Below are 19,462 nucleotides of genomic sequence, written 5' to 3'. Positions count from 1 at the left end.
ATTGGCACCAACAGCCCTGCGACCCTCATGTGGAGGATAAACAGTGTTAACAGTAGGCCCAATACACTGCCCTTTCACCTGTTCAAAGCCGGCCCAAGGCACAAGTGGACTTAAGTAGTTGCTTGGGGCCCCTAATAGTGTGTGAAGGAAACATTTTTTGTGAACATAATAAAGAAATCCGGATATCTTTAGATATATTTAGATAATAGATTTAAAAACCAAAGTCATTAACTGTGTTTACTTGTTTAATTCAAGTTCAGTATCACCACACGTAGTGCTTCGCTGTGAATACAAAGTGCAAACTTTACTGCCCTTAAAGGTTAAAAATAAAGTAAGTGACACTAGTTTGGTGTAATTAACACAACTATAATTAATGCAATTTGTAGTGTTACATTTGTATCAATAATAGTCAAGAAGCATCAGCTACTCCGAGGTGGTGGGAGAGGGGGCCCTAAATCACATTAAGCTTAGGGCCCCATAAAGGCTAGAGTCGGTCCTGAGTTTACTCTACTTTTTCCCTTGTTGTTAAACTTAGTTTGTTTTGCCTGATACATTAATAAGTATAGCACATCATTTGTTTGTTATAATAATAATAATAATAATAATAATAATAATAATAATAATAATAATAATACTAGAAGAGGTAGTAGTCTGCATTGAATATCATATTTGTTCATTATGGATTATTATATATTATTATCTTTCTTTGTTTCGCTTTCCTTCTCTTTGCCTATAAATAATTAAACAGAGCAACACCATTTGCTGTGCTCAGGAATTTTGGTGGACGTTACGCAAGCGCAGCACCAGCACAACACCGGCGCCCACACGCACGGAGGCAGTCTACAAACAGCCAGGTAGGGGTAATGTAACACTCAACTCCATTGGTCCACGCAGTCACATGACTGGACTCCTACACTCCCACGACACCCACCTCTATTCTGCTCACCCACCCCGCCTCCGTCTCTCCAGGTCCAACAATACACCGGCGGGCGGTGGCGCAGTGTCAGCAGCAGCCAGTGTCAGGTGTCTCTCCGGGGTTTCACAGAAAGAGTGAGTCAACGGAAGTTCGCACAGGTAAGACAAGACTCAAGCAAGGGCATGGGAGAATATGTCAAAGACTTTATGTATTTTGCTCAGAAAGTAGGTGTTTTTGAAAATTCGTTTGTTTGAACTGACGTGTTATGATTACGCACGTGCGTAAAAAGCGAACTCGACGTCCTTTGGGAGAAAACAGAGGACAGAGTCCTGTAGCTGCTGCTAGATCTGTGTCCAGCTCGGGTTGGTATTTTATATCACATCTCAAGACAAGAACGCAACGTTGTGGAAGTATGTTTTTATCGCGATAGTTTGAAACCATATTGAAGTCTCAGACGCTCTGAACCAATCATTCACAGTGTTATACACCTGTAATTAAAGTTCGTCAAATAACATGTTGGCCCCTCAGCAGGGAAGCCAGTGTTCACCACAGTTACAGTTTAAGTCTCTGTGTTGCAATGTCTCAGTACTGATCCTCCAGCTCAAAGTCAAGCACATTTTCTTCACACCACTTTTTGACTTATGCCTCAGGGTTTTTACACACACAGTGTCAATGGTGCAGAGCAATTTACCACAAATCACATGGTCTGTTTAATTTGAGCTGACAGCCACAACTTTGAAACAAGGCAAACAGATTCTCAAACAACAGCTGGGAGAGGAACATATATATAAAAACTCTGATATAAAAAGGAAGAGAAAGTTAAAAACTCAGTTGCCTAACTAGTGTATAAAAAGTAGGTTCCTGGGCTTTGTTAAAGATAACATGCTCATATCTGGTGGCAAACTTGATTTGCCTCTACTTCAAGATTATATAAAACATCCCACACCCATTGACGGTAAGATGGCGGAGTAGCCAAATTCCAATTCCACAAAATATGCTGTTGACATGGGAGAGCAGTGAGTGCAACACAGCCACTATTTAGATGTTTTTCTGCCTGGCATGAGCACAGTTGATTAAGATATATGAAAAGCATTTACACATTTGTTGTCCCCCCAAAAAAAATGATACTAAAACATGTGAGAAAGAGAGGCTGATTCTGGTTTACATTAAGGATAAATTGGATCAGAATCAGGGAAAACTCTGGACCTGTGTCTCCAATGTTCTCTTATAAACAGGATTAGGTGGAGCCTATGGATGAAGAATGAATTCCACTTGTGATTATGCTATTTTTTAAAGTTCTCAGTCATTCTCCCAGAGAGATTGTAAAGGTTCTGTGGGCAAGATGGAGGCATTATTAATTCTGAAGATGCTACCTATAGTGTACGGATATAAAATGTCCTCAAGCATAGTTTTAGTTGGGAGAAGTGCGTTTGTTTTTAAATGACACAAGCTGACTTCTCCTTATTTATTTATTACTCATTCCATTTCCAGCTGTGTTTTGGTAACTTCACTTGTTGTTAAGGAGAACTTGACTTGAAGTGTGGGGGTTAAAGGTCGGTACGTACCCTCCTTTCTGCTGATAGCGAGTGATGGGTGAACAAGCTGATGGCGGCGCTTAGGTAATCATATTTCACATTTCCTGTGATGATTTTAGATTCCACTGTTAACGTTTCACACGCAGAAGGACACAATAACCGTGGTCACTGTTTATCTCTCAATACTCATGTGACCTGTAGACTGTGTAGAGCGTGTTTCATTTACAAAGACCTAATGAACCAATTATAGTTTAATGCAAACCTCTGTGTTGTTGGACGATGCAAGCTATTATATCCATTTACTTTAAAGTTGAATCACTAATTTGTACAGTTTTATTAAATTTTGATGTTTCATAACGAGCGCAGGTGGTCCTGTCTCTCCTAAATCAGGCAATATTTGCTCCTAGTGCAATTCTGTGAGGAGGCGTTTTGATCGTTCACTCTCTCACGCTAACGAGGTCATGCAAAAGAGAGAGAATGAGAATCTGAAGCATTCAGTGTATTTTCATACACAGGTAAATCATGCTTTGGCCCCACCCTGTTATTCATTTAAAATGAGCTACATTTTCTGATGTTGTTCTCTTGTTACAGCAGCTACTTTTCTTTGTGCACTTGAAGCCAGAAGGGTTTAAAAGTTATTTGGCGTGGACTTCAGGAGTTTCTTCAACTGTCTGTGGTTTGAGGACATGCAAAAAAGACGAGGAGTGGTGATTTGTTTGCTCTGTGACACATCGGTGATCTTCACGCGGCGCTCGCAGGGAGAGGCTCTAGGTCTTTGATATTCTGTGACAGGATTAACAGGGTGGAAAGCAAAACTAAATAATGAGGCGTGTTCTCAGTGTCCGTCAGGTTGAAGTGTTTTCGTGCTTCAAAGCTGGTACCTGTTCACTCGTAACTATACACAACAAACAACTGATTAATTGGCGAGGTAAACTAACTGGCCTTTCAGGCTACAGAACCTGTAGCAACAGTGAATAGCCCTGAGCTATTTAGGGACAAGAAACCTAATTAAAAAACAAATCACGTCATCAGTGGATCATCCTTCATATCATTGTGCTGTCTAGTCATTTTGTTAACCTCTTCCTTTGCCTGTCTTGAAACTCAAACCGTTGCCCAACAGTAAGTGAGCGTAATCACATGTTGTTTGTCTATAATCATGTATAATTAATGTGCAATATGTGTAACAAATTTTATATTCATTTAAAGCTGTCTGTAGAGAATGTTACCATTGTGTTTGACGGTATTTATTTAAGAATCAGTGTTATGTTGAAATGTAGTGTTGGTCCAAAGTCCTTGTGCTACTTGCTACTCGCCAGTATTGCCCTGCAACTCACTGATGATGTAATCGCCACGATAGTGAGAGAAACAATGATTGTCTGACAACTGTGTGCACAGCGTTTTTTTCTTCTTCTTCAAACTATTGGTCCTTAAATGTTATCTGTGCACTTATACAGAGATTCCTGTCCCGACATTATGATAAATAATCCCTCCACGCACAGGAACTGCATCACAGAATGCATCGCAGAAACTCTGAATAAGTCTTGGGGCTGTACTGTATGTTATGGGATATCGCTGGTCCTCTGTGAACGTTGCCCATAGCGTGTCATCCTCCGATAACGCGCTCACTCTCAGCTCAGTGGTTTCGCAGATTGTGTTTCCATCTCGCAGTCAAGCGACACAAACTTGGAGCACAAGTTGGAGCACGTCGACTTGCGCCTTTGCATGCGTAACTGTATGAGCTCACGTATAGTTTGTGCATGCAGTCATGTCAGGTAGTGGGTGTGTGACGATATATAAACTGAAGGGCACATTATAAACTTGTAAATCAGTAATCTTAGACAGCAGCAGACACATACTGTATTCTTCACACACACACACACACACCTGGACTCTGGCACCGACCGTAGATAGATGTTAGACTTGTTTACTTTTTAAACAAGGGCTTTATTGTCTGTGTCATTATTGTCTATCAGCTGGGTGGTCTCTATTGTCATAAGCAGTTATTCCCAGAGACTGGCTCAGGACGCACAGATGGCTTACAGGAATTTCTGTTGGGTCGGCAAATATAATTTCTCAATGTTTGTCGGCATAGTGTTTGGATCTCCTGTTGCCCAGCAACATTCTTGTGCTGCACACAGGAAGTATTTATGTCAAGAAGACGGGTAAAGCGATATGCGAGATGTAAAGCGAGATGATGCAGACCTGTTGGAATATGACTGGAAACACAAAGAAGCGTCGAATTCTACAGAAAGTTCAGCAGTTTAATAAGATGAGCACTTCTTACCCCCACCCGCCTCTGCGCTGCAGGTGTACACACACAAGTGTTCCCTTAGTCAGGCCTGATCATATTTGACAGAGCACGTTTTCAGATGAATGTTACATCAAAGCTTTGCCATTCATACAGTGCAACTACATGCAGCGCGTTTTTTTATCACATATCGTTCATACACATTCACACGCTGCCGGGAACAGTCCTCTGGAGCACCGTGGGGTTCAGTGTTTTGCCAAAGGACACGCTGGCATGTAGAACAGGCGCGCTGGGAGTCAAACCCTTGACATTCCAGTTGAAAGACAATTTGAAAACACACCAAAAGTTTCCACCACTGTCGTCATGGTTTCTGCCATAATAATAATCCACGATTCACACAAGAAATTCATGCTCGGCTAGGCTAAACTGTAGGCTAAACTTAACTAAACTCTGATCTGTACAGAAAGCTAGCATGAGAATGAATCGACTTCTACATAATAATGATAATAATTACTTTTCACGCAAGTAGGCCCAGCTATTACATTAGCAAGGTGTAAGTAAAGTTTATATGCTCCAGATATTAATTTAAATGCATTTATTTGGTCTCCTTCCTGCAGTATTTAGCTTGTATATGTTTCCATATGAATACAATTATGCTGTTACTGATTTATTAAAACATTTCTTGGTTTACCTATTAAAAATAATATTAAGTGGTTAAAGAAATAGCATAAAGAAAGAGTCAGATATTTGCTCTTGTTGGGCCACGGTGGTGTATCATCTTAAAAACAACCTCTCTTACACCACAGTTATATACAGTACCTACTGTGTGTATATATACACACCTGTATACATACCGGGGCTTACTGTGGGTGTGTCTGTGTTTCAGGTGCTCAGGTAGCTGCAGAGATGGAGAGCGGTCCATTCAGCCGTCGGTCCTGGGCCACGCAGTCTCTGCGCGTCACCGCCAAGGAGCTGTCACTGGTCAGCGGCCGAGGCAAAACGACCGCCATCGCTGAGCGCTTTTCCAAGTGAGTAACACCTGCTTTTCAGAAATGTTCAGTTATTTGTTACACATTTGAAATGAACACTAGATATTTCTCTACCGTGTCAGACGACCTCTGTGCAAATGTTCTTCAATCTGATTAGAATTGATTAGAATTGACTTTCCTGTTTACATGGATGTAGATGGAAGTCATTTGTTGATGATACGTGTATCCATGCGTCAAGCATTTAATCAGAATAAACCCTTCTGACGTACATCTGAAGCAGTAGTAGAAGAAGAAGCTTCACTTCCTCCTCTGTTGTAAACAAACGCCTTTGTCCCTGCGTGTCCTCGGATATTTCTCCTTTCCCTGTCTCCTCGCTGTGTACCATTAATTTCATTTCCCTCCTCCCTTGTGTCTGTGACTTTACTTTCTGTTCTTTCTGTTCTGACCTGCATTGTGTTCCTCAAACTAAATTGTACTTTCTTCTGTTCTCCATAATGAAGCTAACCGTTATGAACGGTTGAGCCTGTCTTGGTAAAAAGAGGGGCATTTAAGCTGTGTTTCCACCGAGTGGAACAGTTTGGTTTGGTATAGTAGGGTGCGTTTATTTTATTTTTTTTATTTCCATTGGGAATAGTACCAAAATAACCAGCTCCAAACATTCCATTCTTTGGCACCCTTCCTTTTGGGGTACCAGAGTAAAATAGTACGGTACAATCCAGCTCCACCCATGACAGTCAGCTGATTGAGTGATAGGAAACTTAACTCCCTTGCAACTGGTGTACATGGAAATTGAGGCAAACACCTACAGTTTATTCTCATACAAAGCTTGACGTCTTTTTGAGACATAACAGCCACTAACCGAGCTGCTGGATGTCCTCCACTGTTGTCTGGGTGACTGACTCATTTCTAGTATAAAGACTATAACCAAAAATAACACATTGAAACAAGCTAAAAGATACAATTTGATCTGGAATAAAGCATTTCAAATAGTTGTGCATGTTCATGGTGTATGTCCTTGAACACCCCTCTAATTTCTGTTCAGTAAAAAAGTGTTGAGTCACTAGAGGTCAGTGTTGTTTCCCTGTGTTCCAGGTACCAAAAAGCAGCTGAGGTTTCCAGTGCAGACAAGAAAAAGGGAGTAAGTATTTCTGTTTCTAGCTTCTAAAAAAACATTTAATTTCCCCGTCTCTTGAGTTTAGAGACATCTCTAACTCTGTGATTATGAAACACTTAAGTACAGCTGTGAGGTTTCTAAATGTGAAACGTGAATCCAAGATACACCATGAGAAACAGGTGATTAAGCGTAAGTGTAAGTATGTGTTGTACGTCCTGCTTCATTTGCTCAGTCGTTGCCAGTCGAGACACACACACAGACTCACCATGCTAACACACACACACACACACACGGTCTGGACCAAATGTCTTGTCCTGGCTGACCCTCTCATTGGCCACTTGTTGCAGTGGGCAGACTATCAAAACCATAATCCCACTCGAGTGTAATCCCCTCGCGATGCTCTCTGTGCTTCCAACTGCACGTTAGCTGCTTTGTCCGTGTGAAAGACTGATGAACAAACATTAGTGATCAGATAATACCATGAAGAAACATGAGGTAATGTTGCTGTGGGTGTGTGTAACGTCGCCATTTACGTGTGCGCGGTTAAGGTAAGGGTAAGGGTTGGGGTTAGGCATTTAGCTGTGATGGTGATGGTTAAAGTTAGGGTAAGGGGCCAGGGAATGTGTTATGTCTATGTCTGTGTGTGTGTGTGTGTGTTTTAATCTTTATTTATCCAACCTCTATTTTATTCATCCTTTAAAGCAAAATAGGACTGCAACTAACAGTTATTTTTGATAATTGGTGAATCTGTTGATTATTATCTCGATTAATCGAGTAGATCCATAAAATGTCAGAAAATGTTAAAAAACATTGATTTTGCTTCAGTTTTTGTGATTTGTTTGTCAAATGGAGCATTGAAACCTGAAAATGTTCACATTTAAGTAGCTTGTTTTAAATATAAAAAAGTCATCGATTAATAACTGAATAACCGTACAATTTTAATCACATGGCAGCTCGTCTGTGTCACTCGTATGAAATGTATCATATATTCAACCAGAACTGTCGTCTGTCTGACCACAGTTTGTGTGTTTAGTGAAGAAAATTGTGTCCTAGTTGCAATAAATGTTATTATAACAACATTTTAAGCAAATACTTTTTATTTACATATTTATTAATTTAATCATTTCAATTTAACCACCAAGTTAAGTGCTATTGATATCAATGTTATTGTGCATTGGTGACTTTAGTAACACAGCCCTCCCTCCCTGTATGTTAACATTCTGTAAAAGAAGAAATAAAACTTATAAAAGTTTTTTTTTTTTAATTCCCTCAGTATTTTTTCCTAAATTATTGTCTTAAATTTCAGATTTAGGGCCTTTTTTTTTTTTTTAATGAATCCTTGGTTCAGACCAGCAGTATGCAGCTTCAGTGTTAAACAGTATTGTGTGATTCAAGTGTGGAAAAATGTCACAGTCACCACAGCAAACAAAGAGTTAACTTTTCCCTGAATGTATCATTTCCTGCTCTGTTTCCTGGGTTCTCTGGTCTCTCTCTCTTCTCTCTCTCTCTCTCTCTCTCTCTCTCTCTCTCTCTCTCTCTGTCATTCACTGCCCTGGTGTAAGAGGTTGAGCTAAACTCTTACAAGTAGAGTTTGTGTGGCTGCTGCTGTCTGGGAGAGCGTTACTACCCCTCACACAGTCTCTCGGCTCACTGACCTGTGGAGAAGGACTCTCACTTTTCTTTGACTTTAGTTTTGTTTTTTCTCTCCATCGCATTCTCTGAGGATTTTTTTTTGTTACATTGGTTAAAAAAAACGAGGAACAATCTTCGTCACTGTCCAGTTCTCTGTCCACCCTGGACTTGCTCCACAAAGACCGTAATTGTGCCTTCTTTTTTTTTGTCCACTTTGGGGTTTTGTCCCTTTTGTTCAGTCATGTTGTCTTGTGTTATTTGTTTGTGAGTTATGTCATTGTTCCGTCACTGAATGGCTGTATTAGTTTCTGTATCTCAAACTTGAATTTAAAACCTGTTTTGATTTAAATTTGTTGAGGAACTGTGGTTGTAATAATGGTATATTTTCCCTGTCCTCAACCAGAAAGCCTTTACAAAGATGTGTTAGTCGATTAGTTTGCGTAGATGTGTTCTGTTGTCCAGATCCTCTTTCTGTTAACGTGTCATTCCTCTTTTATGATTGAAGGAAGTTCCTGCAGGTCACTCTGCATCACTGTCCCTCCCGTTGTTCTGCGGTTGCTTTCTGCTGCTCCAGCATGTTTCATCATGAATGGTGTGGTACTTTTTTGGTGGAAAAGAGAAGTTTTCTTGTGGCTGAAGAATGCGGCTGCATGCTCAGCTCTGTATCTCCGTCTTTAGCCAGTTGTTGCAAATCAGCAGTGCCAGCAAGGCATCTATTTCTTGGACCAGCTTTGAACAGCTGTTCACCAAATCTGTCACTGAAGACTTATTCAGACTCTGGCACTTCCTTTAGCCCATTGTTCGTGGTATTAGGATTTAAAGCTTGAGTCCATCATCTTTGTTTATCAATCACTTTTTAATGTTATTAGTTGAAATCCTCTCCATGTCTGGATCGCCATCAGTACATAAAGTTATCTAAAAAAAAAAAGGGTGTAGTAGGAGTCACTAAAAGGTTGCAATAACAGGCGATGCTGCAATCATTTTTCATCAAAGCTCCGCCCTCAAAACACACTGAACTAACAGTCAGTACTTTTACATGCACTTTAATCGAGCTAAGGAGGGAAAAAAAAGATTTATTGGGTGTCTACATCTAACTCTACCTCCATAGGTGGCGCTGTATCTCCCTATAAGCTAGTGCATATTCAGTCAGTTTCCTGTTGACGTCACAGAAAACCAACGACCAGCGACCAGTGACAGATGGTCTGGGGGGTTTGGACCTTGCTGTGGTTCTGTGTGTTCCATACCTGCTGTACATGTTAATCATGATGCAAATTAGATGGAGCATGGCTCTTGTGGTTGCTGTGTTTTACCAAGAAAAGACACAGCAGCCGCAGTTTATACGTCGCCTCCTTCCACGTCCGGGTCAAAGACCAGGGAGGACAATTTGGGTGCATGCGCAGAACACCAAGTCCGACTCCAGTCCGACTAAGCGTATACATGCAGGAGTAATCGGACTATGAATCGCATTATCTAGATACAGTATGTTAGCCTGACTAAGTCTAGCTCAACTAACGTGTTTACATGACATTAGTCTGACTAAATTCAGACTTTTAACATGCACGTAAATGCACTGAATGAGTGAAGGAGACAGCTTTGTTGATGCTGACTACATTTATTCTTTTAACTTTTTATTGATAGAAACAGTCACAGGAGTGAATTCCACTGCTCAAAAAACCTGGTAATTTAGCAAATTGATGGGATAAACACGTATTGTCCCTGCCCCTACTCAGCTGCTGTATACACACAAATGCTCCCTCAGTCAGGTCTGATAGTATTGCGTGACAGAGCCTGTTTTCAGATGAAGGAAGCAGCATACAAATAACCTCACTTTTCTGTTCACAAAGACCAAAAGTTGCTTACTGCAGCTTTAAGCTGTGTGTTTGGCGCAATTTATGTTTTACCGCTAAATGGAAGTACTTTCATAATTTAATATGTATGGAGAATGAAAATATTATATTACTGTGCTGTATTGTTATATAATTAAAGTTTTGTTTGAAATGTTTTTGCATGCTCTCAGTTTAAAGTTTTATTTTTCCTCCTCACAGGAAAGTAAGACAGCGTCCCTGCGGTCTGGCAACCTGAGTGCTCTGAAGAAACGCTGGGAGCAAGCTCAGAACCGTGAAGACAAGACTTCTCCCTCTGGCCCACCTGCAAGTGACAGCGGCTCTCACCGTCGACCCCCTGCCCTCACCAGGCTTCCGTCCATCAGGGAGAAACCCCCTCCAGTGAAGAGCCCTGGCCTGCTGACCACTCAGGGAGGACCAGAGTCCACAGCCAGTCGCGTCCAGACTTCCACAGCAGCTCCACAGGCGTCCAAATCTGAAGAGCTGAACGGGATGGATAGGGATGAGGTGACAAACGGCAAAATACCTGAAAAGCTTGAAGAGCAAGTTCCGACCAGCCCCCGTGCCTATTATGAAAAACCCAGCGTGCCACTGAACAACCTGAAGATGAGGTTTGAAAGAGGAGAGGACGCCACGGGCAAGGTAAAACATTCAGCTCCTGCAGGGATATTCTATTTTATGGAAATGGTGTTAAATGACAGTTAAAGACGGACATGGTTTAGAGGAGCATGTGATTTATTTTAAATGATCTTTTTATGAGGGAAAAATTGTTTAATGACATAAGTGGAAAAAAGTGCTTAGTACCAAGAGTTCTAGGTTCATAAAGAAGACATCATGGTTATTCCATTCCAGCGGTTTCATTGTCCTTTCATTAATAATTAATAATTAATAATACAGAAAAAAATGTAGCTGAACTGTTTGCGTCCAGAGAAAAGGAAACAGTTGAGTAAAGGAGAAAATAGGATTGGATGTTCCTTCAATTCACTTTCCTGACAAAATCATGTCTGAAAGGTCTAATAAACCATAGCCATCTTTCCCCAGCACTTTATGAAATACCCGTTTTTAGGTTTAGAGAGAATGTAATATTTAGCATTAAATACAGATCTATTGTTACGTTCATACAACTAGGAGAATTAGTTTTCTGGTGTACTTGAGAAACCATCTGAGGAACACTTGGAAAAGCTTGTAGCTGGAGAATAAAACCTTCATATGTACTTTGGACAAACCAGCCTCTCCCCTGCGTGTGTTTTGCATTTTCAAAACAGAATCTTTTCTGGTATGTGAAGGCCACCGTAGTTCCTTGACACGCATTGGAGTCTGCAGTCTCACCAGAAGACTCATCACTTATTCTTACATGCTGGACATTTTAATTAAAGTCTTATTTTGAATGAGAAGCTTTTTAGTATTTTCTTAATTCTTGCTCTGACAGTCATTGAGCAGCATCCATGTTGATGCTGGGGTTTATTTTACTCGTCAGCCTTGTGAAATATTTTCCAAACCCCTCTCAAAAACAGTGGTTTGTTTGAGCTCATGTGGCTAAGTCCAAACTTTCCTAACCACCATTAACTTGCAGATCTAAAGGAAACCACTTGGATTGTAACTTACAAAAGCCATGACTACGTGCCTCAGAGCATGAAGTCATTTGGTATCTACCACATCCATATCTGTCCCATTTTGGCAGCAAAGTTGCTCTTCTTGACTCTGAGGTGTCACTCTCATAGGTGTGCAGGGTTCAAGATTCTCCCCCACTCACTCCCTCACGTCTCTCCCTGTCTCTCTCGGTGTCTTCATCCCTCTCGGCCCCCTAACAACAGACACTCCACTCTTCACCTTCCACAACAGAGGAATGCAGCAACATTCCTGACCTGTAGCTGCTTCATTCTTCAGAGGATCACCTCTGGAGAGTGACTGTCTTTATCTCACGTTTCATTAGACACAGTGTGTATCCAACTGTTCTGACCTTTATCATGTCATGCAGCAGTACTCGCTGTATGACTAACACCATGAAGTCGCCAACAAGGAAGAAAAAAAGTAAAGAAAATGTGCTGGTGAAGATTTACAGGCCAGACTCTGAGCTTTATAACACTTGGCGGAGGAAGATGGAGGCACAACGGGACTTGACAGAGAAATGGGCTGTTTTCACTGGCCAAGAACTCTTTTCCATCCGTGTGTGTGTGTGTGTGTGTGCGCATGCGCTTGCGAGTGCTGGGTAATTGTAGAGAGGAACTGTCTGGTTTCCTCATTAGTGTTGGTGACACGTGGGCACGCACACTCACTCTGTATGTATGAAGCTCCCTTTTTGCAGTAAAATGCACTGGAACAGTTCTAGTTCTCATGACTTCAGGTAAAAGGCATGTTGGTGTTTGTCCAGCTCATACTTACAGGTATGAAGTGACTGGAATGGAAATCAACTTCACTTTTGCTGCTACTCTTCATCTCTCCCTCTCTCTTATGCACTTATTATTTAATACCACAACAGTGCCTGTCCCATGTTCTGCCAACGTCTCATTTTTTTTAACACGACCTCAGACACGGGAAATCGTTCAGGCTAGGCCTGCAGAGTTAATCACAAAATAATCGAAATAACAAAACGACCTTTGACAGTGAGAGACACTGATATATGATGAAATCTTGCAGCGCTGCAGGAATTCAACTGACCTAGAATCTGTCTCTTCAGATGACAAAATGTGTTTTGTTGACATTTTGATGCACTTTTTCTTTGAAAAATGACAGTTAAGATGAAAAATGATAACTCGCGCTGATGATGAATCTTATCGCAATCAAATAAAATTTTTTTTTACCACATTGTTTAGCTCTTGTTCAGGCTATGGCAACTTTATCATATGCAACTATAGTGTAAACCAGGTCCTGCAATTCAAATTAAAGGCCCATTTCTATTTATATTTCATTGTGTACATCAGAGAGAGACAGGCGTGACAATACCACCGGAAATCATGGGGGGGCAGTACAGAGTCAATAGTCTAATATGAATTGCAGGAAAACAACGGAAAATAGTCTATACTGGCATTTAAAAATGGCGTTGGTAGTAGTAGTTTTCCAAAGAGCGTCTCTGCAGGATGGTGCAGAATTACATCCATCTATATGATGTTATCGAGATGACTTACATTCAGTGGACACCGCTTGCGTTTGTGTCCATTTCAAATCAAGCACAATAAAATAACCTCTTTAATGGATCGCCATGTTTGTTGATGCCTGATGACATGTCGCTCAACACTGCCCTCTAGAAGAAGACGTGCAAAAGTCTGCAGGGTAGTGACGGATGGGGTGGGAATCGCAGGGGATCTCACAATACGATATGCGATACATGGTCAGCGATACCAAAAATATCACGATACGAATACAGAATTTGTAGGCTGTAAATGAAATTTGAAATTGTGAATGAACTTTTCTCTGATGCTGATGACATCTCACGGTCATTTGATAAATTAGTGTTACAACATGGCTGATGGGAGTGAACTCTGGTCATCTTTGTGTCACAGGGCGGCCGGACGATGCTGCGCAGTACGTCATCAGACGACATGGATCAGCAAAAGGGTAAAGAGAAACACACACACACAAACACAGAGTACACACGTTCAGGAGTTTACCAGCTACTGAGATGGTAAAATACAGACATTAACTTTCAACTCTTAGCATTATTGTCTCAGAAGCACTTGTTTATTGGATCACTAATAAAACTGAACTGTTTTCATTTGGTTTTAATGCAGCTGAATCAAATGGTGAACTTGCCTCTCTCTCTCTCTCCCTCTCTCTCTCTTTAGGTCCATCTGTGTCCGACCGAGTGTTAGAGTCGTCATCACTGAGGGAGAAGATGGCAAAATACCAGGCTGCTGTTTCTAAACAAGGCGTAAGTAAAACAAAACAGTTAAATTAGAGGTTTCAGTGTGTTCAGTTTAGCTGAAATCATTTGTCTGGCAGAAATTGAAGAAAAAGTATTACACTTGATTACCTCGACTGTTTTAAATATAAATATTTCATATTTACATCATACACTTCATCCTATGTATGTTTTAAGGAAGTGTTTTGTTTGATCTGAACGTTTCAAAGACCCTTAATCTGTCTGTAGCAGTTTAATTCAATGATGACTCTTAACTTGATCGTAATTACAGTTTAAAACCAAAGCCATTTGTTGTCCATGAACATTTACATTTAAGCTAAATGCTTCAATAAATAAATATTGCATATTACATTGTTTAGTCAGAATGAGTGCATTTTAAATGTACCTTTTACACATTTATAGATGTCTTCAAACTTCCAGAGGCTGAATAAAATGAATGAAAATCACCAAAAATACATAGTTTAAACAAAGATAATAATTATCACAGTTGAAAGTGTAAGACTGTTCAACACTGGTCTACAATAAACTCATAATTATACAATAATGGACCCATCATCAGTTTGCTCTCTTCTGTCTTCTAGCGTTTATCTCTCTCTCTTCCTACTAACTCCACATATCCTATATTTAGAGAGAAATCCATTCTGGTGTATTATGTAACTGCCAGTTTACATAAGGATTTGTGTTTGTGTTTCTCTCTTCAGGATGAAGCCTCGAAGGCTCCTGCACCTCACAAACACACACCTACACCTGAGTGCAACGGTGAGACTTAAGCGGACAATTCATATACAATTATTTACTTTTCAACCCCAACATACAGTGTGCTCTTACAACATTAATATGGCAACACAATTGTCCACGTTGTGTATTTTAGGTGAGAGCAACGAGTCGTCCAAAGCATCCAGGGTGAGTCAGTCGTGGACACTCAGTCGTCAGTAGAAAGTTCATTTAACTCCCTTGTGATGATGGACTAATGTGACTTTTTTTACTGGGTCTGTTTAGAAGTTCTGCCCACCAGCGAGGGAGACATGTGTGGCTTGTTCGAAGACTGTTTACCCCCTGGAGAGACTCATGGCCCAACAGCACGTCTACCACAAAAGCTGCTTCAAATGTACTTTCTGCAACACGAGGCTCAGGTCAGTCTCTTACTGCCAATGTCTTGACCCCTGAACCTTGACCACTGGACTTGACTGATTTATTCACTTTGGGCTTCGATTGTGGTGTTTGGTTTTCTTTAACTGTGGGTTTTCAGTTGCACTTTGTTCCCATTTTTTTTGTATCTGTCAGTTTCCTGTTTTATTTCTTCCTAGTTTCTACCTGCTGGGTTGGGTTTTACTACCTGTGTTTGTCCTGTTCGTGCTTCACCTGTGTCCAGTTATCCCTGTCTCCCTGTGGTACAGTATAGCTGTGTTTCCACTGAGTTTGGTTTTGGTACAGTATAGTATCCATTAGGAATAGTACAAAAAAAAACCCAGCCCCAACCGTTCAATTCTTTGTCCCCCTGTCCTTTGGGCTACCAGATTAAAACGGTAAGGCAAGGCCAGGATGGAGCTAGACCCACTCCATCCTCGAGCTGTCATTGCATCGGTACAGTGTCAGGGTAAAGGTACAGTCTGGTTCCCTGTACCTGCTTTTCTTTAGGTATTTTTGGAATTTCCGTTTTCACCTGTAGGCCTGGGTCAAACTTTCTGTATTTTCAAGTCCACACCGGGGTCAATGTGACACAAGTTCCATGCATTTCTGCAGTCTGGTCTGCATGGACCACAGGGGTTAGGGTAGAAAGAGGAGTGACTGAGGTGAAGTGAGAAATGAATGTTTCTCCTTGTATTCACCTTAAAGGTGACAGATTAAGTTTAAATAGCATTGATGACCTTCCTTGATAAACGTTTACATGAATGTCTGCAGATCATGTAACAACATTTATGTGTAGTAAGACGGGGGTAAAAAAAAACCCCACATTATATTAACTGATTAGTGTAATGCATAGCATCCAACGCTAAATCAGCATTTTAGTAAAAGGACGCAGCGCCCGTTACCTGGTTTAGGGATAAACCATGGACCCTATGCAGACAAACACAAGCACCACCTATAGTTTGTACATGCTGACTGCACATACTCCCTGTAGCACAACACTTTCCAGTCCAGTAGGTAGCATGCTCAAAAACAGACAACAAAGACAACGGTAACCATGGAAACTTGGTACCCACACATGAACAACTCGGCTCTCAAAGAATACAAGGAAATACGGAAGAAGGCGTTGAGAAATCGCTGCCACTGGAACGGAATGCAAGATCAAGTACACATGGGAACAACACCAGACTGACATAGACCCTTGGTTAGTATGAAGTGAAGTGCGGGCGTGTACGAGCAGGCAGCTGAATGCAGAAACAATGACCTTTACCTCTCCTGCTGCTTTGGTCTGCGTTTGCCTTATGTGTTTGTTTTTTTTAAAAAACAAAACAAAATGCATTTGTCGTTTATCATTCTTATTTGGCATTTCATGATTTGATTATGTGTATATTATAATCTTCTCCTGAGGCAAAAAAAATCACGTGTGTCTCTCTCTGTTTCCAGCCTGGGGACCTTTGCCTCTCTGCATGGGAACGTCTACTGCAAGCCCCATTTCAGCCAGCTGTTCAAAACCAAGGGCAACTATGACGAGGGCTTCGGCCACCGTCCTCACAAAGAGCAGTGGGAACCTCGAGTAAATGGAGAAGAAGAAGAAGAAGAAGGAGCAGGTGAAGAAGTGGCCAAGCCCAAAGAACGAGCGCAACCTCAACTCCAAGTGATGCGTTCAACTGAGGACACCTCAGACACGGAGCCCACCCCAGATGTGGAACCGTCCTCACAGCTGAAGGTTACAGATGTGGCCGCCCTACTGGAGACACGCGCGCAGACGCGTGCCACCTCCACCGAGAAACAATCTACAGAGAAGCCAGCTGAGACGCGCAGGCTGAGAATCGCATGGCCTCCTCCTGCTGGTGAGGGCCACGCTGTGAAGGGACCACTGAGTCCACTTACAGAGGAGGTGGCTTCAATCCGACCAGGAAGAGCCAAGTGGCCCCCAGACGACGAGGAGGCATCGTCCTTCCAGAGCTCAGAGCGGGTTGAACTGAAGAGTCTGAGGAGGAGCCATTCTCTAAAGGAGCGCAGTCGTCCTTTCACTCTCGTGGCTAAGTCCAACCCTGCGCCCAGTCTGGGGCCCAGGGAGCGTCGGCGCCCCCTCAAGTCCCTTCTGGATTGGAGAGCGTCATTTGAGGAAAAAAACCCATCAGATAAAGAAAAGAAACCAGAGGAGCAGCAGGAGAAGAAGAAAGAGCATGTGATGCCTAGTAAAGACGCAGCACATGAGAGGAAGAGCGTCTCAGAGGACGAGGCCACTGTGTCCAAGCAGCAGGAAGACGGAGACGAACAAGAACACAAAGAAAGTGTTGCAGCAGCAGCAGCAGCAGCAGAGGACGCCTCTCTGAGGAGCAGCAGCTCTCCAGACCTCTCTCCCTCCTCTTCTCCACCTTTGCAGCCAAAACAGAACCGCGCCTCCCAGGATGTGGGCTTCTGGGAGGAGGAGAAAGAAGGAAGTGACAACGAGGAGCCAAGTGCCGAGGATATAATCAAGAGGAACCGCTACTATGACGAGGAGGATTCTGACTCATAGGAACAAGTCAATGTCTTACTGTCACGCACACTCACCATTGTTAGTCTTTTCAGGTCAGCGTAGCCCACAAATGTAGGTATGCCACTTTGCAAAAAATGTGTAATCGGTGTGTGTGCGTGTGCACATTTTTTTGATGATTGCCTTTTTTTTTTTTACATTTTAATTATATACTGTAAAACATCTTTTATATCTGATTATACTGGAAGATGGAATTCTATTAAAGTCAATCAGTGCATTTGTGCATCTCATGTTCTGATAATTATATGTATTATCAGTGCTGGTATCAAAGCATCACTTAACTGTATAAGTGCTTTCTAATCACAGAGACAAGGAGACTGCATCAAGAAAAACAGTCATTATGTGTATTTTGCTCCCGGTAGAACAAAGAATGAGCATAAATATGCTGTAAACCAAAGAGCAAACAACGGCACTGTGTTTTTAAGATGTTAATATGTGCTGTATATTTTTAGGTTTGTCCCTGACTACAAATTGTAATTTGAATAAAAAGACAAAAGCCACATGAGTTTGTTCTGGATTAGGGTCCAAACACACTGTACATACTCTTCTCTCATGGTTGAAGACCTTATTACATGCACACTTACTTCCCTCTGCTTCACCTGTGTCACTGAACAGTGCTTTACCTTTTCTTAGCAGCTAAATAATAACAACACACACAAAGAACAAGCAGTACTTTTCCATAAAGGCTTGACATTACAGTTACATTACATTTTTATCTCATCATCTCTTTCGGGTCTTTGTGTTTTTCATGTTCAAATGTGATCTGAATTATATTACAGGTAAAACCCACTTATACTCTGTAATGTGCCATGGAATAAATAAATATTTTTAATCCTATTTTATACTGGCAGGTTGGCAATTTCAATTTGAACACAATGAAATGATTAAAATAAACAAATTTTGACGCAAATGTGTTTTCCAGCGACTCCAGTTATGATTAAGACACAACATGCATATTAATATGATTTTCTTTTAAAGAAAATCAGATTTGATTGAAATATTTCACTTCGATTTGAGAAACAGAAAACCAGGACCCACATTTAGTAAGAGATTTTCACTCTCAACTTGACATATGGCTAAATAATGGTTCTCAAACTGTGGTACGCAAGCTTCCTCTGGTGGCACTCAGAAATACTGTTCGACTGTATATACCAGGGTATGTGATCGGACTGGAGCTGAGGAATTTTGATTGCGTAGAAAATTAAACAAATAAAAATGTATAATAAATGAAAGAATAATTAGAGTCACCTTATCTCTCGCTCCATCTTAATCTAATGTCACTATACCAGTGTGTGAAGTACATGTGAGGAAGAGGAGGAGAGAGAGTTAGAGAGTAAATTATCTTATTGGGAATAAATCTGCCTCCTGTAGCTGACTTTGCTCGACCTACTTACACGACTGTATTTTAACGTTGGTGATAACGGTGGTTCTGGTTTAACTGTTTTAGACACTCTGTATTGTATTCCCATATTATGCAGTGCTTAATTTGCAAGTCATTATATTGTAGTTAAAAACTGTTTAAATACACACAATGTTGAAGACAAAGACCGCAATAAACCAAAAATGATGAAATAAATCACATTTGTCTCAGCTGGTGAAAATAGAGTCAGAGGTGCAATAAATGTGAATATTCTTTTAATCATATTTGGCATGTT

General features: G+C 41.1%; 1 protein-coding gene across 1 annotated transcript; it reads left to right on the top strand.

The window, feature by feature from the left end:
• The first annotated feature begins 969 nt into the window (after positions 1-969).
• LOC122768276 (LIM domain and actin-binding protein 1-like) lies at positions 970-18,717 on the top strand. Its single transcript, XM_044024157.1, has 10 exons — positions 970-1,074; positions 5,586-5,727; positions 6,781-6,826; positions 10,480-10,920; positions 13,779-13,833; positions 14,061-14,146; positions 14,839-14,896; positions 15,009-15,040; positions 15,137-15,270; positions 16,709-18,717. The coding sequence occupies exons 2-10, from the start codon at positions 5,606-5,608 to the stop codon at positions 17,787-17,789; spliced, it is 2,055 nt and encodes a 684-aa protein (XP_043880092.1). The 5' UTR covers positions 970-1,074; positions 5,586-5,605; the 3' UTR covers positions 17,790-18,717.
• The last annotated feature ends 745 nt before the right edge of the window (positions 18,718-19,462 follow it).

The sequence above is a fragment of the Solea senegalensis genome, linkage group LG4 (genome assembly GCF_019176455.1).
Source record: "Solea senegalensis isolate Sse05_10M linkage group LG4, IFAPA_SoseM_1, whole genome shotgun sequence".
Lineage (NCBI taxonomy): Eukaryota > Metazoa > Chordata > Actinopteri > Pleuronectiformes > Soleidae > Solea > Solea senegalensis.
This window is presented reverse-complemented; position numbering and strand designations above follow the sequence as displayed.